The sequence below is a fragment of the Alosa sapidissima genome, chromosome 24 (genome assembly GCF_018492685.1).
Source record: "Alosa sapidissima isolate fAloSap1 chromosome 24, fAloSap1.pri, whole genome shotgun sequence".
Classification (NCBI taxonomy): Eukaryota; Metazoa; Chordata; class Actinopteri; order Clupeiformes; family Clupeidae; genus Alosa; species Alosa sapidissima.
The window spans coordinates 21,579,108-21,602,684 of NC_055980.1; the positions used below are offsets into that span (position 1 = coordinate 21,579,108).

At 41.3% G+C, this 23,577-nt stretch overlaps 3 protein-coding genes and 1 long non-coding RNA gene across 6 annotated transcripts in view; 3 read left to right on the forward strand and 1 right to left on the reverse strand.

Annotated features, from left to right (window-relative positions):
* Positions 1-9,324, forward strand: LOC121700488 (interferon a3-like). Of its 2 annotated transcripts, XM_042083463.1 has the most exons (6): positions 6,015-6,093; positions 6,216-6,290; positions 6,470-6,619; positions 7,221-7,370; positions 7,531-7,706; positions 9,261-9,324. In XM_042083463.1, exons 1-5 carry the CDS (start codon positions 6,037-6,039, stop codon positions 7,618-7,620), a joined length of 522 nt encoding a protein of 173 aa, XP_041939397.1. In that variant the 5' UTR covers positions 6,015-6,036; the 3' UTR covers positions 7,621-7,706; positions 9,261-9,324. The 2 variants fall into 2 exon arrangements, with proteins under 2 accessions (XP_041939396.1, XP_041939397.1); XM_042083462.1 differs by lacking the exons at positions 6,015-6,093; positions 6,216-6,290; positions 6,470-6,619; ... (1 more) ...; positions 7,531-7,706; positions 9,261-9,324 and adding exons at positions 1-330; positions 448-522; positions 711-860; positions 1,503-1,652; positions 1,805-1,997.
* Positions 9,243-13,768, forward strand: vps25 (vacuolar protein sorting 25 homolog). The gene is made up of 6 exons (XM_042083464.1): positions 9,243-9,399; positions 9,931-10,076; positions 10,696-10,749; positions 10,867-10,955; positions 11,932-12,007; positions 12,658-13,768. The coding sequence occupies exons 1-6, from the start codon at positions 9,353-9,355 to the stop codon at positions 12,768-12,770; spliced, it is 525 nt and encodes a 174-aa protein (XP_041939398.1). The 5' UTR covers positions 9,243-9,352; the 3' UTR covers positions 12,771-13,768.
* The window catches only part of LOC121700495, an 18,446-nt gene continuing 5,385 nt past the window's right edge, over positions 10,517-23,577 (reverse strand). The window contains exons 3-4 of the long non-coding RNA XR_006027246.1: positions 11,078-11,088; positions 10,517-10,587 (exon numbers count right to left, since the gene is read on the reverse strand). This is a non-coding gene — a long non-coding RNA (uncharacterized LOC121700495). The remainder of the gene's footprint in view (positions 10,588-11,077; positions 11,089-23,577) is intronic.
* The window catches only part of wnk4a (WNK lysine deficient protein kinase 4a), a 64,793-nt gene continuing 64,514 nt past the window's right edge, over positions 23,299-23,577 (forward strand). For both annotated transcript variants that reach the window (XM_042083454.1, XM_042083455.1), the window contains exon 1: positions 23,299-23,577. This exon is cut by the window's right edge and continues 396 nt beyond it. In XM_042083454.1, the coding sequence (XP_041939388.1) occupies positions 23,380-23,577 (198 nt within the window). In that variant the 5' untranslated portion in view covers positions 23,299-23,379.

A 23,577-nucleotide genomic window follows, 5' to 3' on the forward strand; every position in this document is an offset into this window, starting at 1 on the left:
GGCCAGAAAGTGAAATGTGCATCATTGAACTCGGCTTTTCAGTTTTGAATTCGGAATAGCCTATTCAGTATAAATTACTAACACAAACACAGCATGGCAGTTCAATTCAGTAGAACACAACCTGAAGTATTGTGTCTGAGCAGTAGGCTAGTCAATATTTTGTGTCGTTTACATTATTTACAAAGTTTGCTCAAGAATAACAGAATGAAGGCGTTCTTCGGTGTGTGTTCTTTTTTGGTGCTTATCCTGGATGTGACCCAAGGTTGTCCATGGATGCAGCATAAATTCCCGCAGTATAGCAGGACATGTTTAACCTTGCTGAAAGAGATGGTGAGTGTTTTCAGTATTCATTTCTTCTATTCAATATAAATGGGTGTGTTTTTTTTTAGTAATAGCAAAATCACATCTTCATATTCAAGATTTTATTCAAATTCTATTATTTTACAGGGTGAGAAAATAGTTGAGGACAATGTGGGGGTCCATTTTCCTGATGCCCTGTACAGAGTTGCAAGGAAGCAGCAGGTAAGCAAAAATCTAAGCAACAAACAAATAAACAGAAATATACTTGGTGTAAAAAAAAAGGCCTTTTTCATGAATGGCAACTGAAAACTTGTCTTTTTATACATGACATTCTTGTATATTCCTGTTGAATTCTGGGATGGTTGTCTCATCACTGATGGCTGTCTTGACTCCTCCCGTTGTCCCCACAGCCTGAGAGGATCATCTGGTTCATAGCCCAGGTGCTGGACGAGGTGTCGCTCCTGCTGGACGAGAATGTGACCGCCGTGGCCTGGGACCAGAAGAAGCTGAAGGACTTCATGAGCACCCTGGACACTCAACTGGTGGCAACTCAGTCATGTGTGAGTACAACTGAATAACCTGTATTCTATATGCTGTCATCATGAGCATCTATGCTATGCTGTGAACACCATTGTACTGACTGCACACTAGAAGACATATTGGTACAGAAATGATATCTTCGCAGCTTTTGAGCTGTGACCTTAAAGGTTAAAGTTGAAACTGTTTAACTAGCAGTTGTGTGCTGGAAATTGTCTACATCACACACAACTGGAGGCAACTCAGTCATGTGTGAGTACAACTAAATAGCTTAGATGCTCAGTAGGCTGTGTCATGACTCAAGAGCATAGACTGCTGAATATCCAAAAGATAAAGAGACTTGGACTATAAAAAGACATAAATATTATAGAACATGTAAAAATATAAATTGCATCATGACTATCTGCAATACACCAATGTTATTGATTTTACACTTTGTGTATATTTGTACATAAGATGGATTTCCACAGCAGTGGACAATAAAGACTTCTATTCTATTTTATAAACAATCAGCTTTACATTTATGACCATTCAGTTCACCAGTTTTATGGTAAATAAAATGATAGAAGTTCAGATCAAATAGCCCATGGTAATGGAATTGTGCAATTGGGTCTACTGTGATAATGATCCAAGACTGATCTGATGAACTTCTGTTCTTCCTCCAGGTTGTTCCTAAGACTAAAGGGAATGAGAGACTGCAGGTTGTTTCTAAGACTAAAGGGAATGAGAGACTGCAGGTTGTTTCTAAGACTAAAGGGAATGAGAGACTGCACCTGTACTTCGAGAATCTGAGAAATGAAACACTGGGGACAATGGTGAGCTGTGGTTTTCTATTGTGTTGTCACAAACACATCATCGCACATACATACACATACAGATGCACACACGCACACACAGAGACAAAGACACACATACACACACACAGAGTCTGTATATTGATGGTGAATGTTGTGACTTGTGATTTCAGGAGGACAAGGCCAAGGCCTGGGAGCTGATCAGGAAGGAGGTTCACCACCACCTGACGAAGATCGACCTTCTGGCCAGCACACGCCTCTAAACACCAAACCCTGCCACAGCTACAGCCAATGGGACAGAGGATGCACCAGGACTACTGATGTACTCTGAACTTTCTGCTCTAAATGATTCTGATTTGTAGTTTATGTAGTGTTACAATTATTTATTTATCAGAATGATGATGTGAAAGTTGTTATTTGTTTGACATATAGTGTTAAAATGTATTTATTTATCTACTTAGATTTTGTTAATTTATTTATTTACGTATTGTAATGTACACTGTAACAAAGTAGACAATTGGGACTGGGATTATGCCAAGACTATAACATATTCTGAACTTTCTGCTTAAAATGATTGTCATGAATTGTAAACGCTGTTCCCTTATACAAGGTGGTCAAGGTTACACTTAGTGTTAAAATGATTTATTGATCAGAATGATGTGAAAGGTGCTATTTGTTTAACACAATTTGTTTGTACACTGCAGCAATGCAAACAATTGATTCAGATTCTGCAATGAATTATGAAAGCTGTTCATTCTATAAATGAGATGTTAAAGGTCACATTTATCCGGTGTTTAAATGATTTATTCCGAAGACTGATGGTCTATTAAAATGTGTTATTTATTGTATTTATATAAAAATGTGCAATTTATTTATTTATCCATTTCGATTTTATTTATCGATGTGTTTGTTTATTGTGCACTCCAATAGATTGACACAGAAACATGTTTTGTATTTTAATAAAAGCTTTGTTTCATATAAACTGGTATGTGCTACTTTTTCTTAAAATCAGCTCCAGGGGCACTGTGGTGCAGTTTGCCATAGCGCCCACACCACATTCGGGTCCACATGCCCCCAGGTACTTGGGTTTGAGTCCGACCCAGGTAATTTCCTGATCCCACCCCATCTCTCTCTCCCACTCACTTCCTGTCACTCTCTTCACTGTCCTATCGGATTAACGGTGTAAAAGCCCAAACACACACATATACAGTGCCAATAAAAAGTATTCATCCCCTTGGATTTCCCCCCCTTTTATTGATTTTATAGATGCAATCCTACATTAAATTTGGCCTGTTTAACAATAATTTACACAAAAATATGTCAAAGTCAAATCCGCTTTCTGAGAAGTAATGTTAATTAATTAAAAATGTATTATGTATAAGGTGTTTGTCAAGTGCCTAAGTGTATGGACAGGAAATGTGGGCATAGTTGTGGGCTATGTTATGTATTGTGCTGTAATGTTGAGCTGTACTTGTGGGCATGTTTGTTATTTTATTGGATGAAATGGGGTATATGTTGTGCTTGGGTATAAAGACTGAGGGCAGGGGAAATGTTCACAAGGGGACTACGTGAGCTATCATGGAACTCTGCCATGACGTGAGTCATGCGGGACATTGGGCTAATTGATTGGTGTTAATGGACTGATTGAGGCCATGATGAGCATGGAGCTAGGATAGGCTGTTCTCTTTCATAAATAGGGGCAGCTACTATTGTGGGGGAGAAGACAGCAGGAGGACACATGGGAACGTCGGATGGAAGAACTGTGTCTCAATGATCTGCGGTGCGCAACTCGGCGCGCCTGAAGCTGGATAAGCCAGGATTCTATTGTGTGGACTGAGAGCTGCGCTAAACTGTGGAACCTCGCTGTTTTGGGTGTGGTGAATAGACTCTATTTGTTGTACTAGTCGGTGTGGACCGACCAGTACAGTCTGTTTTATTCCTCTTGTGGGACTGCCGTGTGGGTGGGCCTGGGGCTTCTGCATCTCTGATTGACAATGGTGGCAATATGTATCTATCCCTCTTATTGTGCCTTTTGAATGAACTGTGGTGACTATTTATAGATATGTGCAGTGTGTGTATTTTGTAGTTGAATTGCAGTGACTATTTATGACGGTGCATTTATTTATTTGATTCATTGTGGGTCATTTTTGTTGTGCTGTGGTTTTCACGTATGATCTGTGCATCTTAACCTATTGGGGAGGGTTCGGTGGCTTCCATGTGTCAATTAGGATAAGTTTACCCCCTAGTGGTGCCCATTACATCTGTATGCCCTCCGGCAGTCTCATTGTTTTGCATTAATAAATAAATTGTTAACTTCATTGGAAGACTTGTGTGTTGCCTGTGTTCCGGATGGATCTGGTTTAAGATTGACTTAGGGGAATAGCCCTAGTCACGACATGTGTTCGTCTGGTTTTTAAGCCCTTCAGAGCACAGAAACAGCACTTAATAATCTTTTTATTAGCTGATGCTGGTGATGAGTCTGTTATTCTATTAGACGCTTTGGGAAATTTGTCACGCTGATGCCACCTACTGGTAAAATAATGAAGCAAAAAGCAGCAACACCATCAAATGTGCATATTCAAGGATCATGACTTTGTTCAAACTCTGAATTCTCATGACTGCTTTTTTTACTATGTGTTCCTAATAGGTGTCTAGTAACACCTCACAATTTATCCACGGCCAAAACACCTGGAGAGCCCATCAAGTTTGGGGTGACCAGAGGTGCTGCTGTAAAAAGCAAGGAGTCAAGTGTATCTGATTGTTGGAACTGTCATGGTAACTCTTGCCAGAACATCAACCAGCCAGAAGATAACAGTAGTGAAGGAGTGCAGGGAAGTAGAGGGATGAGGTTTGTTAAATTTTAAACTGATTAAGGATGGATTTTTGTATGTACTTGGAGTGATTTTTACACAAACTAACGGCTGGGATAGATTTACCCCTAAAACCCCTAGTTAGACATCTCAAAAGCTAAGATTGGTTAAAAAAAATGTTTTCATTATTTTCGCCCAGTCCCTCTGGGCACCCAGAACTTGATGGGCTCTCCAGGTGTTTCCCCGAGGATTTGGCCGTGGATAAATTGGGAGGTGTTACTAGACACCTATAGGAACACGTAGTAAAAAATCTATATGGTAAGATTCTTTTTTGAAGATGCTTAACTTTCCCTAACTATAGAAGAAAAGTGGAGACAAGAAAACATCATAGATAAAGTAAAAAAAAAAAAAAAAAAAAAAAGAAACAGCAGGAAAACATGGAATTCTGTATCATGCGCCTGGACAGTTATTCAAGTTCCAGAGAAATGTGGTTAGAAGGAGAGAGTAGCCTGGTAAGCATGTTAGGCGCTGGGTTGCTAGACATCCCACTCAAATAAGCTTGTAAACACGGTGACATAATTTGTCTATCACTGAAATAACGAGCAAAGGGATAATACTGTACCAAATACTATCCTGCGATTGTTTACCTTTCTTCTTTCCACTTTTAGGCTACGCCCACCTGGATTCGCCGCCAGTGCACTGATGGGCCCACGCTATTGTATTGCAAGCAGCGTATCGAAAGCACGCGTGCTATTCGTCATTATTGTCTGGCAACTGTCGTAAAACAACCTACCACGGAGTGTTGCGCACTTTGTGGTTTTCCAAGGAGTTCTTCTGTTCTGACCCGTGGTTAAACTCTTTCACGATTAATTAATGATGAATTTACGAGGCAAAAAACACACCATCCCATAAGACATAATTAGGCTACAAACTAACACGCATTAGCCTACTGTGATTTCAGAGGGTGTTTGGCACAGATAGACACAAAGGCTTAAACAACATAACTAGTCGGATAATTAGCATAGGCCTTTATTACTTATTAGTGAGTTTAAATGGTAATGGAGACTGCTTGCCAATAAATATTTAAATGGATCAAGTGTTGTTGCCGGTAACATAGGTTATCAGCTCACATAAGATGTCAAAATAAACAATATTTTTTTTGTCTCCAATTATTTAAATTCCCAATTTATTCGATATTAATCAATGTTATTCATCAATGCAATAGGCCTACAAGCTATCCTATTAAGTGCGAACCTGTGGTCCAAAAACCGTGAAGCGTGGGGAAGCCCGTGCGGGAGACGCCTACTCACCTGTCTGAAAGGTGCGGCCAGAAAGTGAAATAGGCCTCATTGAACTCGATTTTTCCGTTTTGAATTCGGAATATTCTGTATAAATTACTAACACAAACACAGACCATGGCAGTGCAATTCAGTAGAACACAACCTGAAGTATCGTGTCTGAGCAGTAGGCTAGTCAATATTTTGTATCGTTTACATTATTTACAAAGTTTGTTCAAGAATAACAGAATGAAGGCGTTCTTCGGTGTGTGTGCTTTTTTGGTGCTTATCCTGGATGTGACCCAAGGTTGTCCATGGATGCAGCATAAATTCCCGCAGTATAGCAGGACATGTTTAACCTTGCTGAAAGAGATGGTGAGTATTTTTAAACACTTCTGTTCAGTTCTGCTATTCAACATGAATTGGTTGTGTTTTTTCGTGATAGCAAAATCACATCTTTATATTCAAGATTTTATTCAAATTCTATTATTTTATAGGGTGAGAAAATAGTTGAGGACAATGTGGGGGTTCATTTTCCTGATGCCCTGTACAGAGTTGCAAGGAAGCAGCAGGTAAGCAAAAATCTAAGCAACAAACAAATAAACAGAAATATACTTGGTGTAAAAAAAAAAAAGCCTTTTTCATGAATGGCAACTGAAAACTACATGACATTCTTGTATATCCCTGTTGAATTCTGGGATGGGTGTCTCATCACTGATGGCTGTCTTGACTCCTCCCGTTGTCCCCACAGCCTGAGAGGATCATTTGGTTCATAGCCCAGGTGCTGGACGAGGTGTCGCTCCTGCTGGACGAGAATGTGACCACCGTGGCCTGGGACCAGAAGAAGCTGAAGGACTTCATGAGCACCCTGGACACTCAACTGGTGGCAACTCAGTCATGTGTGAGTACAACTGAATAACCTGTATTCTATATGCTGTCATCATGAGCATCTATAATATGCTATGATGTGAACACCATTGTTATTGTATTGACTGAACACTAGAAGGCATATTGGTAAGCTTTTGAGCTGTGACCTTAAAGGTTAAAGTTGAAACTATTTAACTAGCAGTTGTCTATACAGATACAATGGAGGCAACTCAGACATATAATTGCCTAGATGCTCAGTGGGCTGTCATGGCTCAAGAGCATGCTTCTGAATATCCAAGAGATAAAGAGACTTGGACTATAAAAATACATAAACATTATAGAACATGTAAAAATCAAATAAGTTACATCATGACTACCTATGCAATACACCAATGTTGTTATTGATTTTACACTTTGTGTATATTTGTACATGAGATGGATTTACACAGCAGTGGACAATAAAGACTTTTATTCTATTTTATAAACAATCAGCTTTACATTTATAACCATTCACCAGTTTTAGGGTAAAAAAATGATAGAAGTTCAGATCAAATAGCCCATGGTAATGGGATGCAATTGGGTCTACTGTGATAATGATCCAAGACTGATCTGATGAACTTCTGTTCTTCCTCCAGGTTGTTCCTAAGACTAAAGGGAATGAGAGACTGCAGGTTGTTTCTAAGACTAAAGGGAATGAGAGACTGCAGGTTGTTTCTAAGACTAAAGGGAATGAGAGACTGCACCTGTACTTCGAGAATCTGAGAAATGAAACACTGGGGACAATGGTGAGCTGTGGTTTTCTATTGTGTTGTCACAAACACATCATCGCACATACATACACATACAGATGCACACACGCACACACAGAGACAAAGACACACATACACACACACAGAAGTACAGAGTCTGTATATTGATGGTGACTGTCGTGACTTGTGATTTCAGGAGGACAAGGCCAAGGCCTGGGAGCTGATCAGGAAGGAGGTTCACCACCACCTGACGAAGGTCGACCTTCTGGCCAGCACACGCCTCTAAACACCAAACCCTGCCACAGCTACAGCCAATGGGACTGAGGATGCACCAGGACTACTAATGTATTCTGAATTGAATGTACTCTAAATGTAATTTTGAGTAATGTATTTCGTTCTTAATGATTCTGAGGTGGTCAAGATTTATTAAGTGTTCAAATTATTTATGTATCATGATGATTTGAAAATAGTGTTCAATGTATTTATTTATCTAATTTATCTATTTTGTTAATGTATTTATATTGTATGCTGTTACAAAGTAGACAATTGAGACTGCACTTTCATGATTGTCATGAATTGTGAAAGCTGTCAAGGGTCAAGGTTACACTTAGTGTTAAAATTATTTATTGATCAGGACGATGTGAAATGTGGTATTTATTTAATAGTGGTCAATTTATTTCAATATTATTTCAATAATATAATATTTTATTTATGCATTTATTTATTGTACCCTGTAATAGCAAGATTGACACAGAAACATGTTTTATAAGTTAATAAATGCTTTGTTTCATGTAAACTGTTGTTACTTTTTGTTAAAATCAGCTTCAGGTAAAGTATTTGATTTGTATCCTCTTTTAATGCAAATGTAAATGTAATATAAAAATATTAGGCCTACATTCTTGAACACACACACACACACACTAGGGTGGTTAAGTGCTGCTCAAGGGGCCAATGGCGCTTCAGCCTTGGATGTGGATGTGAAAGAGCTCAATAACTTTTTTAATAAGGCAGCTGCAGAATGACACAATTGAGGTGAGGGGCTGTCCATGTCAAGTGGCGATATGATTTGTTAAGGGTTAAAGGAGAATTCCGGTGTGATATTGACCTAAAGTGTATTGAAACATGATACCGAGTGTGAACGTATGTCTCATAGCCCATCTCGACTTGTCCCCTGCACTCCAAAATCTGGCGCTAGTTAGCCGATGCTACCAACAACTTTTTCAGTAGTGGTGCTTCGGCATCGGGCTAGCCATGCAAATAAATCACTGTTTTACACCCATTTACGAGGCTCAATGTATCTCCACACTTCATTGGTAGACTTCCTAGGGCCCTGACATTTAAAACGAGACATTGAGAACTTTGAAAAAGCACTGGTAGTTTACTTACAAGACGATTTATACAGACAGTATCTTCACGAAGTTTAACGTTTGCAGCCATCTTGAATTTAGTCACGATAAGTCGAGCAACGAGTAAGAATGAACAGGTATGATAAGGGATCAGATTCCAAAAATAATTCAGTGGAAATGCATGGATTCCAGTTTCTTCCAGTAGCAGCAACTGGAATCCATGCATTTCCACTGAATTATTTTTGGAATCTGATCCCTTATCATAGAGTGTCTCGTTTTAAATGTCAGGGCCCTCGGCAGTCTACCAATGAAGTGTGGAGATACATTGAGCCTCGTAAATGGGTGTAAAACAGTGATTTATTTGCATGGCTAGCCCGATGCCGAAGCACCACTATTGAAAAAGATGTTGGTAGCATCGGCTAACTAGCGCCAGATTTTGGAGTGCAGGGGACAAGCCGAGATGGGCTATGAGACATACGTTCACACTCGGTATCATGTTTCGATACACTTTAGGTCAATATCACACCGGAATTCTCCTTTAACAGGGTTAACAGATCTGTCTTGTCTCGCTCCTTTCCAGAGGGGGGCAGAATATGTCCTATTCCCCGTGATGAGCATTACATGATGCAGCAGAAGAAGAAGAGTTGATGCTTTACAGAACTCAGATTTGCGATGAGTTTTGAGTGGCCCTGGCAGTATAATTTCCCCCCGTTTTTCACGTGAGTAGGATGTTGGACCGCAGAGATGCACACGAATTACAGATTTATATTTGAACTATTCTGTAACAATTTTACATTTGCTGTCGCTACGGTTAGACAAAGAACGCATCTCTCTTAACCACTATGGCTAGCTTAGTTGGCTAGGGAAGTGTACAATCCTGCACTCACACTAACAGGGAGAACATTGGAATTTGAGAATGTATTTCCTGCTATTACATTATGTAGGTACATGAACAAGTATTCTTTATTTGCCATACCTCTTCAATTCACTTGGAGGGCAAACGCTAACGTTACTTTGACAGTGTCTTCCTGGTGACAGACGCTCAGTTCAGTTCATCTATTATAAGTTAGCTAGTCAGCTAACTAGCTCATTAGTGAGCATTTAGGTTTTACCTCTGGAATATAATTGTGGAACGTCAACTTGCCATGTGTATTGGTTTTATATGAAGGCAATTGGCCAAAGTTGTTGATGATTAACCTGCTTTTCGACAACATTGAGTCAGTTTCGGGTCTGTGCTTTTCGGTTAACAGACTACAGCCCAATGTTGACACTCGACAGAAGCAGCTGGCGGCTTGGTGCTCGCTCGCGCTGTCCTACTGTAGACACCGAAAGCTGTACACGCTGGATGTACTCGAGGCCCAGGAGAGCCCGCTATTCAACAACAAGAAAATCGAAAGTATCCTTTTTCATGGGTGACTTGACTTTCACTCAACCAGTCGCTAGCGTCAGTCAGCTGGTAATGGCTAAAACCCCAGTAACTGCATACTAACTGTTTAATGCTCTTGAATGGTCGAGGTTATTATATGCCAATGATAGAAATGGAAAATAAATGTAGAAATATATTGAAGGTATTGTAACGATTTGATAGCGAGACAGACAGTTGTCCAATTAAAAGGTTTATTAGCTGAGAACGAGAGCAGGGACACAGACCCAGACCACAATACACAAGGGCAGGTCAAGTACACACACACACTACACATACAGGGGGTGGACGCAGCCCCCCACACAAAGAGGATCACACACGAGGGAGAACTAAAAGGGAAACATGTTACAACAAAGACGCTAACATTACACTCAAAACTAAGGAGAAACAGACATAAACCCCAAATGTTTGCTCCCGCATCCCAGCATGCCCTGCGTGGGAGAACGCTACGCAATGTCTTGTGCGCTGACGTTACAGTATGTTTCTGGTATTTTTGCTACTAGACTCAAACCAGTGCTACTCTTTGACAGGAAGCGTAGAAGACAGTGATGCGACAGTGATTATGATGTTATTAGTCTTAACAGTTCCCCAGGAAAGCTGTCAGTGGAGGCAATCCAAGTTATCTTTGAAGAACTGAGGAAAAAAGGTAACAAAGTTAGTTTAGTCATTGGCAGTAACATCCCAGTTGTTCCCTACTGATAAAAGTGTAACAGTTTACCCCGAGTGACCACAGGGCCTTTTTCCTGTAATTGTTTGCCCCCAGGGAACCTAGAATGGTCGGACAAAAGCAAAAGCCGCTGCCTGATCATGTGGCGATCGCCAGAGGAGTGGGGAAAGCTCATCTACCAATGGGTACTGTATCACCACATCAGCACTGTAGCATCACAAGGCTGTAGAAATTAGCTTGATGCTGTTTTATGCCCCCAACGTTGCTGCCACCGCTGACTTAAAGGCACCTAATCCTAAACCTAAACCTAATCCTAACCTTAACCCATGCCTAACCCTAGTGCCTTCCAGGCAGCGCTGCCTAGAAGACAACGTTGGGCGCATAAAACACCAAGAAACTAGAAATGATGAAATTATGGATGGATAGATATTTAGTCCTTTAGGAAACTCATCCTGCGCCATATACAGCAGACAGACAGACAGACAGACAGGACAATAACAATGCGTAAAACTAGAAGACCAGTACACATAAATACACACACATAACACCAAAGATCTAAAATGGTAAAGTGCAGTATCATCATTTCATTTATTTATTTATTTATTTATTTATTTATTTATAAATAAGGGCAGCGCACATTCATTAACATTTCTGTACATGTGCCAGTGTTAGCCAGCCGGCTAATTTTCAACTGTAGTCCTTAAGCAAGATGTTATTGAGAACCATCAGTTGCATACATAGTAGTAAAGTGCGATTTGAGTAGTAAAAGTGCCAGTAAGAGATGAATGATACTATTGTTGTCACAAACCAGTCCATTAAAAGGTTTAAATTAACTTTGAATTTGTTGCAAGTGAGTAGTTCAAATTCAGATTCAAATGAGGCAGGCCTCGTCGGGCACGTAACTGAAGTACTGAATTACGCATAGCGTAATGATTATAGTGGAAACTCATTGTTGCCGCAGACACTACGCACACGGAGCGCTTCAGTTACGTGCCTAGTGTAGCCTCCCTGTAAGACTGGTCCACATCACCAATGGTAATTCATGATTACTTTAAAAGCAACCACTTTGAGTCTTTGACTTTTGCTGGAGAGTAATTCTGTACTTGGGTGTCATTCCTCTCTCTCTCTTTCTTTCTCTATTTCTCTCTTTTTTTTTCTCAGGTCTCTAAAAACGGCATGGTGAACTCTGTGTTTACTCTCTACGAGCTTGCAAATGGCGATGACACAGAGAGCGAAGGTATGGAGAATCTGAAACTTTCTCTCTGTCCGTCTGTCTATGTTTATCAGCCTATAAGGTCAGTCCAAATAATCTTACTAGATTATAAGTAAGATTACATGCATACTTTTTTACGCATTCGTGCGTTAGAAGGTGAGGTGAATAGAGTCGACATTAGAAGGTCAGGCGCTTAATATGTGTTAAAGTTTCCCTTTTCCCAGTGAGAGCCATTGATTAACTTCAGGGTGGGGTCTCCGTCTAGCTAACGACCCAAGAGGTGAACGTAGGTGAGCATAGGTGAACAGTCCCGTGTGACAGTGGAATCAGCAAGTGTGTATTGATATAGTGTTTAAAGTGTAAACTCTGGGTGAGAATGGATGGAAGCACAGTAGACGTGGAGTTCACCGTGGTTTAAGGGAGTGTGCGTAAGCAACGGGCCCCTGGGCTGACCCACCCCCACGCACTCTGCCAGGTTTAACTGCTGACTATAATTTAGCACCTCTAAAGGTCTTTGTCGAGTCGGCGGGATGATCTACTGCAGTCATCTGCAGTATAGCCTCCTACCATGTGATTAAGATGTTTGACCTACATGTGATGATGTATTAGCCTACATGATATAAGTTGCAGAGTAACCCTGTATGTGTGTATGTGTGTGATATTGTATATCCCAGAATTCCACGGGCTGGAGGAGGGGATGCTCCTGCGTTCGCTGCAAGCGCTTCAAACGGACGGCAAGGCCGAGATCATCACCATGGACGACGGGAAGGGTGTGAAGTTCTTTTGAGGCGCTAAGCGATGTGAAGCAAGGCGGAGCGCTAAGGGGGGGAAGGCTGGGGGGGTGAGAGGGTGACCTCACCCTGATAGGATGGCTTGGATGGCCCGGTGGCGTCTTGGCCTTTAGACTTTTGTTTATGTTTTCTTTGTTTGTTGTTGTTTTGGTGAGGTGGGGTAAAGGCACGACCCAACACTCTACATCTACTCCAGATAAAGACTGTCGGTTCACGCTCCTCCTGACGCAGAATCAAAACTGTTCAAAAGTTTTAAATGTCTTATTTTTGTTCTTCAGGAATTGATTTGGTGGTTTGTATGGCTAAGACACAGGTATATGAGGATGTGCCTGGACAGAAAGTGACATTATCTGACCCAGGAAGTGAAATATATCAATAATGCGGTTCAGTATGCACATCATGTGCTGATATGCATTTGTTTGCTCATCAGTTTAGGCAAGAGGATTTCTCTTGTTTGTCGTTTACCTCTTGATGAAGAGAAAAGAAGATAAAAGAAAAAGAAAAAAACCTTGAATGACCCCCCATCCCCCGTTGCCTTTTCCGCTGTGTTGTACATCTGTGCAGCCCTCTCCTCTCCTGCCACTGCTGTAGTTGGACAGACGGGCAACAGCTCACATACAATAGTAGCTCTGATAGCTCCTCTCTGTATGACTGTACATCCCAAAGACAGCAACAGCAGACGCAGCACGAGAGCAGGCTGACATGTAGTTCTGTGGGAGATCTGGTGAGCTGAAGACACTCAAACGACACACACACTCTCACTCTTTTTTTCCCCCCGTCTTCATCGCTATCTCCCTTTCTCATTCTCTCTCTCTCTCTGTCTTATTCTCGGACTTTCTGGGAAACACACATACACACACACATACACACAAAGTATGCTAGAACCTCCTGGTAGCATCTTGTACCTCTGTCTATACCTGTCTTTACCTTTTTTACCCATGGAATACTGTACAAATAAAGAGGCGCTATCTCTGGTCATCTTTGTAAAATCCAACTTGGCGTTTGTCATGTATTTAGAGTTGCCACATTTCTATCTGTTTGTGTAGTTATGTGCATAATTAATTAGTTAGTTAAAGGTGCTCTAAGTGATGCTGGGCAACGTCACTTCTGTTGACTTTCAAACAAAACAGAGAGCTAGCTCGCTACTTCCTCCCCCTCCCTCCCGTGCTGCTCCCGAAGTGCAATTGAAACTCTCCTAAACGTGCATCTCGTCTGTGATTTGCTGTTTATGTTTTCATGGGCTAGGTTTGCCCAGGTTGTTTTTGTTGCCGTGTTTTTGAGCCTGGGCTGTCCACAGAGATCTTTTTTTTTTTTACAGTGTATTCAGGACACGGACAGCTAGTGGTTGGTTAGGTGATGTTTGCAGTAAGTGACATAAATGCTTTAGGCTAAAAAAACGTGTGGCATCGCTTAGAGCACCTTTAAGTATTACTTAATTAGTCCAATAAATTAATTTGTCTGATAGGAATTAATTAGTTAAATATATGTCTGGTGTGTGACTGAACAGAATACGCTGGTGTCATTAACTTGCTGATTTGTTTTAAAGCTCTTGTTTATGTGAGAGGACAGATGTTTATGCCACTCTCCAGTATCTCAAAATTTGGATCAAATCCTGTTCATTAATAATCCTGGCACCAAAATAGTAACATCTGTAGTAGAATGATAATTACTTTGTGTGTGTGTGTGTGTTACAAAGGTGATTGTGGTGCCTATAGTGAAAATCTTAACACAAAATTCCAGCTAACTAATGCCTAAAACTTTTGTGATTTTTAATTGTACAGTTTCGGTTGTACAGTTTCTAAGACCATGACTTGATGGTCTCTGTCCGACCGATGACAATGCACCAACAGTGTGTGAGTTGTGTCCCTCTACTGGGCATATGGCATTAACACATCATTGGCTCAAGAGACAGTTCCTACTTGCCTCAAGCAGTCTGTTATTGTTCCAGTACCGAAAAACAAAAGTCCATCATGTCTGAATGACTACCGCCCAGTAGCCCTGACGTCTACAGTGATGAAGTGTTTTGAGAAGCTTGTGAAAAACTTTATCTGCTCAACCCTCCCTGCCTCCTTCGACCCCCTCCAATTTGCTTACGGCTCCCACACAGCTGCGTGCATCGCGTTGCTGGAGACGCATCCCATTCACTTTAAATGGGCTCAAGTGATCCGTTGCCAAACTGAATTGTGGGTCCGTCGCGTCGCGTTTCTCCCGCTGCTCGCGTTGGGGAGTTCAGCTGTTGCTGCACCGACAGACGGCACCGGCCAATCAAGCCAATCTACGGACGGCACCAACCAATCACATTACGGTTTTACTTCAAGTCATTTGCATAGCTACCGTCAGGAACACCCACTGGAATGCGTTGACGGAACGCAGCTGTGTGTGGGAGCCGTTACAGAGCCAACAGGTCTACAGAGGAGGCCATCTCAAACCTCATGCACACCACCTTAACTCACCTGGAGGAGGGGAATGGGAATTATGTGAGGATGCTGTTCATTGACTTTAGTTCAGCATTCAACACGATAGTACCTCTCACCTTGGTCACAAAGAGGAAGGCCTTAGGACTGAACACCACCCAGCGTCACTGGATATTTGACTTCCTCACCAACCGTTCACAAGTGGTTAGAGTGGGGGGTCTGACATCAGACTAAATACCTTGATGTCCACATTACTGAAGACTTAACATGGACTGTTAACACTCAATATGTTCTGAAGAAGTCCAGACAATGACTCTACTTCCTTTGTCAGCTAAGGAAATTCAAAGTTTCTACATCCATCATGAAGGCCTTCTACACTTCAGCGGTTGAGAGTGTTCTAACTGGTAGCATCATCACCTGGTATGGGAACTCCACAGTTAGAGATTGTAGTACTCTGCAGAGAGTAGTGTGCTCAGCTGAACGTACTATAAGAACTCAACTCCCTGCTCTACAAGATATCTATTCCAGAAGAGTACTCCTAAGAGCCCAAAAGATTCTGAAGGACTCTTCTCATCCTAACAATGGATTATTCCTCCTGCTGAAATCAAGAAGACGCCTATGTAGTCACAAAGCCAGAACTGAGAGACCCAGGAGAAGTTTTTATCCCCAGGCCATCCTAACTCTGAACTCACACTATACTGACTTTGCACACATTCACTCCTCAGCACTCTCAAACATTTCCCAACTCTGAACTCACACTATACTGACTTTGCACTCATTCACTCCTCAGCACTCATGACCCCCCGCCCCCACAACACACACCTACAAGACTTTTAGCACTTTTACATCCCTCTCCTTATGCTACAGACCTTTTATTTATTTTCTTATTTCATCACACGTCAAAACACACACACACACATATCTGACTTTCTCCAACTTTTGCACATCTCCATAGAACTTTTTATTTATTATTTTTGATTTCTCCTCCATCTACCCATGTCCTTGATTGCCTAGCCTTTCAGCCCTTACCACTTAATCTACTAAACCCCTCTTCTACTGCACTTTTTACCCTACCCCCCCCCATACATGCACAAATAGGCTGACACCAGACATAATTTCACTGCATTTCTTACTTCCAGTAACTATTTGCATGTGACAATAAACTTCCTTGTATCCTTGTATTATACTTGTGCTACTGGAACTGTCCACAGGGGGTGCTATTGTACGCAGTGAGTGAGTAAAGGAGAGCTAACCACAGGAGAACCACAGCGCCTGCCTTCTAATCCTTGTGGCTCAGCCCAAGACCGATCGTATTTGCTAATGAGTATTTCATGAGCAGAGATCTCCAGGAAAATCACTTGCACTGGGTAAGAGCTCAGCAGCTTTATTAAATGGATTATTATTCCAGTCTTGTTTCCCACAATCTAATAGTGTGGATACTGCTTTTGGTCAAAATCCAATCGACCAATTGCAAACCAGTGCAAGGTGGTGCAAGAGGTGACGCGGTCATGTTAAAGAGTTGTTATGTAGACACAGCAGAAGACACTGTCCTACATAGAGGGGGACCGCGCCGCCATGTTTGTTTTCATGGTCCGGTGTCTCCAGCTAAAGGTGTTGGTTTTATCTGTCTCTCTACCATTTTGCCAGCTTCTACCTTTCCTCTCATCTCATCTTTTATCACTCTCTTCCACATTTCCACATTAATTCCCCAAACCCTGTAAAATATGATGTTGAAATAAAATCTTATATTTACTTAGCTGTCTTCTCAGCACCAACTGCCACAGTGTTCAACTCTTCCTCTCTCTCTATCCTCCCTTTTCCTTCTCTCTCCACTCCATGCTTTCCACTCTTCTCATCTATAGCTCTTTTCATCTCCTTTCTTCTCTCTCTCTCCCTTCCTCTTGCTCCCTCCGTCCACCCCTCTATTCCTCCCTCTCTCTCATCTTCTTTCTTCTCTCCCTTCCTCTTGCTCTCCTCCTTTCTCATAATCTCTCCTGCTATCTCTATTATTCTTGTTCTCTCCTTCCACCACTCCATTACTCCCTCTCTCTCTCTCCCATTTCCTTTCCTCACCTTTTTCTCTTTCCTTTCCTCTTGCTCTCTCCTTTCTCTCATCATCTCTCCTTCTCTCTCCTTTCCTTCCTCTGATTCTCTTTCTTTCTCTCTCTTATTCTTGCTCTCTCTTTTCCTCTCCTCCTTCAAGTCTCTGGTCAACCCTCCTCTCTCCTCGTCCCCTCTGCCCTCTCCTCTCTCGTCTGTCCTCTCCCCCGTACTGAGCTTGCCCTTTGACCCCGTGACCCTTGGTGACCTCTTCTGGCTGCGCGGCACGCTGATCCTCTCTCCCGCTGCTTAAGCAGCTGGGCCACCTGCGAGTGAACTGGCCGGCACACTGCACACTGACTTACTGACTGAGCCACCAACAAGTGTGTGTGTGTGTGTGTGTGTGTGAGAGAGAGAGAGAGACTGACTGACTGACTGACTGACTGATAATTTCAGGCTCATTCACATATCAATGTGTGTGTAGCTGTGTGTTACTAAAAACTGATTTACTGACCTGACTAAAACCATCCTTTCACAACTCAGGAAAAGAGAAACAAGCCAAAGAGTGTATGCTTTTGTAACTGTGTGTGTGTGAGGGATGTAGAGGTAGAGAGTGACTGAATGAACTTGTGCTTGTGACATGAAATATATTACTTATAATTAAATAAATCATGATCTGGGTATTTTGTAACATGCAATCACAAATGTTAATTTTTTCAATCTCATGGTATAGCCTAAACTCAGAGAAGTGAGTCCTTTTGATCGAAAAGTTGTTCCATTTAAATGCAGTCTCTGATCATAGATGCTCACACCAAAAAGCTTTGCTTGCAAATTGCTCAAGAGATTATGATGGTTGCAGAGTCCTTTTAAGATTACCATATGTTTTCCCTACGCACACACAGCCTAAACCTTAAATCCTGTCCGATTCTGGCTGGCGAAGGTGCAACATACTGCTCTATCATTACTCACAACCTGCCTTGCGTCTAATCTCTTTTAAATGTTGGCTTTTTTTACATCACACACACACACACACACACACACACACACATAACATACATGTACACTTTAAAGCAAAAACGTTGAAAAGAAAAGAGAATTTTGAGGAGGTTTAAAGAAGTTAGAATAAAAAGCAAAGCAAAAGTCAGGGACGGACTGGGACCCAAAATCGGTCCTGGCATATTTGGCCCAAGTGGCCCTCAAATCGGTCTGGCACACCTAATTAAATACAACACCTTTGCATTACCCTTAAATATGCATATATTTTCAACTGTCATGAAGCACTGAAAGTGATGTGGCCTCATTGGTTATCACTCTGACTGATCAGAGGTAGGCATGGAGCACATGATCTCCATATTCGGGGGCGATGGTAGTGTAGTGGTTAAGGAGCTGGGCTAGCGTGCAGTAGCCTGAAAGTTGTCGGTTCAATTCCCGGCTTCCACCGTTGTGCCCTTGAGCAAGGTACTTAACCCCAAGTTGCTCCGGGGACAATGTAATCCCTTGTAATATAGCTGACATATGTAAGTCACTTTGGTCAAGAAGTGTCTGCTAAATGTAATATAATGTAATGTAATGTAATATTCAAATAGGCTATACAAGCAATTATTAAAGAAGAGTTTCTGCTTGAATCAGAGTATCATTTCAAATTATTCAATAGGCTACATTTAAACTATACAATACTCAATTGACAGCAGCACCAAAAAATACTGAAGCCTATGTGTAGCCTAAAGAGTTAAATTACCCAGATTGTCGTAGACATTAATGTAATTTATACCAGTTAGGTATCACTGCAGGACAACTAAAATAACACGAAATAAACAAGGCTGTTGCTGGAAATATTTTATTCCTGTAGGCTACAGTACCTACATTGCTGGTACATTTCGGAACAGTATAGCTACATAAACTAATTATCTAAAGTGTCTTCCAGTATGGTTATATATAGCTTAGTTGGCTTGTGCAAGACTTGATGTTTTGTAGCCTACATTTCCGTCGGTGTACAGTCTTTTAGCCCATCTTCACCATGATAACCCTTCCCAGATAGAAACCTTCTCTACTTTGAGAGACCAACCACCACTCATGCCATCGATGTTGAATTTTGGGCGTCTGACGGACACTGATCAATCTGACCAATATGCCTAACGCCGATTTGACACTCTTTTGCTGTCCGGGTTTGCAAATCATTCATTAAGAAAATGTAAGTTGCGCTATTTGTTATTATAATCACAGCACGGCCTTACTATGTTATCATTACCATATCCTTACATTATCGCAATGATAGTCATCATAATCATCATCGTCAGCATGGCATGTCACACATAGCCTACCTGCTCTACTACTGAGTTCTTATCATGTAGGCCAGGGCTCTTCAATTGGCGGCCCGCGGGCCGGACCGGGAGGTCATTTGTACTGGCCCTTTAAAAAAAATGTAATCTCTAGCAAGCGCATGAGCTGTTCTCCACTCTTGCATCTCTCGCTCGCTTTAGTCCTGCAGCCACTGTACCTCAGCCCATTGAACAAGTTAGGCTACATTACAATTCATTACATTTGTACATAAGCTGAACGTAAGTGCCATAGTTTAGTTTCAACCTAAATTGTCACGTTGGAGTTTATGAACTACTAATATTTAACAGGTTGCACCACACAAATAGTTTCTGGCTACGATATCGGAAAAAAATGCGGGCACAATTTCTGCAAAACTTGGTGGAAAGGTGGAGCAGATCCGACTCAAAGGGAATTTCAAAGTATTTCTATAGTAGCCTGGCTATTGCCGATGTCCTTCATTTCTCCACGTCTTACAACATAAACAAATGCAATAATAGTCTAATGAAGTCAGAAATGAGCCTGTCTAAAGTCCTCTTGGAAATCATGTGGTATGTTACATTAAATGCGCACTCAATTGCGATTCGAAGCAAAAAGTATCACTGAGCCTAACGAAGGTAAATTGAATATTTGTAAATGTGGCGACGGCAAAACGTTAAAGTGAATCGTAGACTTTATAATAACCAAAGAAAGTAAAGGAGATGATTTGCACCTCCGTTCACCAAATAAAGGCCGTGGTTGTGTTTCTACAATATGTTGCACAAAACGTAATTTCTGTCAGAAACCAAGTAGGCTAAACGTGTTCATTGTCATCGTGAACTATGACGATGCCCATGTTCAGTAGGCTATGTTTTTCATTTATTCAAGCAGTGACATTTGGTTTAATGTATGGGGTAACGTGAGGTGCGTCAGAAAACAGATGGGCCTGTCCCTCTCAAAACATGTTAAAATAGTGTGATTAGCAACCAGAAAAGAAAAAAATCCGGGGGGAGACACCCCCGGACCCCCGTGTTATTATTATTAGGCTATTATGACTGGCCTGCCCCCACTGCTAAAAAAATCTAGAGGTCACGGTCATCTCATTTAAATGCTGGGAACGTCAAATGTAACAAGTGAGTCAGAAGAGCTATATGCGACTGATTACACATTTAATTCACCTGAACAGTGTTTGAATCCTGTTTGTACTCACTGGAAATCTTGGACCTAGCAGTTACTGTGCAAAGCACAGATTCCATTTGTGTTATCTGTTATCACAGATTTAATTTCATATTAGCCACCAACAACCGGCTAATGATGTTGTTATGCATGAACAAAATACAACATTTGAACACCCATATTGCTGCTGTTGTACTTCATTGTATATACAGCTGTTAATATGATTCATATTTCAAACCGCATTTCTGCGGCCCCTCAGTTGTGATGCTTTTCATGAACTGGCCCCCATTACAAACTTATTGAATAGCCCTGATGTAGGCTAACCTCAAATAGGCTCACAGTCTCCACCACCTGCTCACTGTCCCTGTATGTTTGCTTACATCCTCGTTCAAACTCAATGAACTTCAGCATGTTGCTGACATATGCTAGCTACTTGCACGTTATCAGGAGAATACAGTAGCCTAAAGTTTTATTTTGAACGCTTACTTTGGTCTCACTCATTGCATCCAAATAACAGAAATAGCAAACTCCAAGTTATGGTAGGGTAAGTTAAGCTATAAGCACATAGCCAATTAAACATGAAGAAAAAAGTGAACAGGACACTTTTTGAAACTATTTCAGCTTGTGTAGGCCTATCAGTGCTTTCTGAACATATTGAACACACTTTTAGAAATACCGTGATAATACCGAAAACCGTGATAATATTGGTCACTATAACAGTGAGGTTAAATTTTCATACTGTTACATTCCAACTTTGAGCCATGCTCTTCCTTACTTGAATCACATTTGAAAATAGAGGATTGAAGTAGCCTAGTGGGTGTTTGGGAATGAACGTTGACTCAGATGCAGAATGGATCATAGACAGGTTATCTTTCATATATATATTTTCCATTAGAAAACTTTCACGTTAGCGAACATGTTGTGGCTATCTCACTTAGCTCCTGCTAGTAGCCTAGGTTATGGTCAGAAGAGAATCAGATGACAGTCGAAAGATAGAATTAGTGCTGTTATCAATTTGCTTGGTAGCCTATAACCGCATTTATGGTTTTCTACAAATACATCAATAATCAAATTGGCCTCCATCACTCAACCAATGCTAACGGTAGCCTAAAATTATTTTACCTACGTCCAGGATATAACTTCTATAAGATTAACGTAGCCTACCTGCAGTAAAAACCAAGCATGTCCGATAAACATTCTCAGATTTATTTCGGCTTCAAGAAGAAATGGGAATTACATTTCATGTGGAAATCATCCTACCTTTATTAGACGTTCTCTGCGGTAAACTACAGTGTTGTCCTTGTAGGAAGCCATAGATATATATACTGACATCTACAGGCCAATGAGTGTACAGTCACTAAATGTACACATAACTTAATTTTTTAGACCCCCCCATGGATGAAATTCTACAAAACTTGGCATACCCCCAGAGAATGTCAGGTTAATCATACACATAAAATTTGGTGCAGTTCTGAACATCTTAACTGAAGAGAGGGGCGATTAAAGCAGAATGATATTGCATTTTCATGCAAATCACAAATGAGTGATTATGGGCTAGGTTGATGTGGGCCCTTGAGACCAACATACCATAAAAATGTCTTCATCCTCGGTGCCACGGTTCAGGTAGTTATTTAGGAAAAACTGATTTTTTTGGGTTTCGCTTCTACGTTAGCAGCAGTCATAATAATTAAGTTATATAATATATATATAGTCTATTCTATCGGCCCAAAAGGTGTGTCGGCCCACCGGGAAAATTCCCGGTATGCCAGATAGCCAGTCCGCCCATGGCAAGAGTGTTCAAATGCTAACGCTTTTTTTAGACCATTTATCATGTAGGCCTATGCACACTTTTAACTTAAATGTTTAACTCTTAACATTTAACTTCCTTTCTTTTACTTTTAAAAGGAAAATAAAGAGCTGCTTGAATTCACATGCTGTTTCAGCTAATTTGAACTGAGTTCAAATGCGCAAAACCTTAAAAAGCTTTCTGAAGCTTAGAAACCATCTAGCCACGGTTATCATCCCACACAGCAAAGGCTCTCTACTGACTGAGCGCAGTCTCTATAACGTCCGGTCTTTCGGTGGTGGTTTGGTTTGGGGGCGTTCCACGGGTTAGCTGTGACCACAACATCACAGGTGGGGAGGGGGCGGGGCCGCGCAGCTCGTGTACGCGCAGTGGGAGCTGAAACCCAATAGAGTAGTGTTGACAGTCGGAGCCAGAGGAGTCTAGGCTGCAGCTGCGCGTCCGCACCATAATATAACCGAACATAAATACTCTGAGGTGCACGCACAGTCCAAAAATTACGCAGAGAAACAGAGGACTGATTTTTTTTGTTGTTGTTTTTCTATGTTTTAATTTTTTTTTTGTATATTCCGTTTACTATTTAGGGGATTCACGTGAGTTTGTGCAGTATTGTTTTCCCTATTAGGATTTTCTATAAATTGTGTATGCTGTTATTCCACAGCGTGTTGAAATTGGACGGATATACCTGTTTTGTGTACGCCTCCTCCGCCTGGTTCATTTTTAATAGTGTTTTGATGTTTGGATAGTTCTTTGCACAAAATGTTCCCGTGCAGCATAGTGTTACCGTGCGTTGGATTGTCGCTGACTTCAGACTAATCAACCATTCCCAAACTCATCTGCAACTGTAACGACAGGAGAAACAGACCATTATTAACCATGTCACACGCAAAAGTGGAATTCGCTTCCCGCGGCTTCCCAACATTACCTGTTGATTTGGACGAAGACTTCGCGGCACGGGTACCCATGTTGCGCACACACTCTCTCAGCACCAGAAGGAACTCGTACGTGCTTCACAAAATTAGCGTAGACATCGAACCCCAAATATACACTGGGGCACTTTCCAAAGCCTTGTCC

What these genes read in the sequence shown, in the direction of transcription:
- LOC121700488 (XM_042083462.1), top strand. Translation starts at nt 94, where the DNA reads ATGGCAGTTCAATTCAGTAGAACACAACCTGAAGTATTGTGTCTGAGC. An exon ending in TAACCTTGCTGAAAGAGATG is followed by an intron (nt 331 to 447) that starts GTGAGTGTTTTC and finishes ATTATTTTACAG; the next exon opens with GGTGAGAAAATAGTTGAGGA. An exon ending in TGGTGGCAACTCAGTCATGT is followed by an intron (nt 861 to 1,502) that starts GTGAGTACAACT and finishes TTCTTCCTCCAG; the next exon opens with GTTGTTCCTAAGACTAAAGG.
- vps25 (XM_042083464.1), top strand. Translation starts at nt 9,353, where the DNA reads ATGAGTTTTGAGTGGCCCTGGCAGTATAATTTCCCCCCGTTTTTCAC. An exon ending in AATTTCCCCCCGTTTTTCAC is followed by an intron (nt 9,400 to 9,930) that starts GTGAGTAGGATG and finishes TTCGGTTAACAG; the next exon opens with ACTACAGCCCAATGTTGACA. An exon ending in TGAAGAACTGAGGAAAAAAG is followed by an intron (nt 10,750 to 10,866) that starts GTAACAAAGTTA and finishes GTTTGCCCCCAG; the next exon opens with GGAACCTAGAATGGTCGGAC.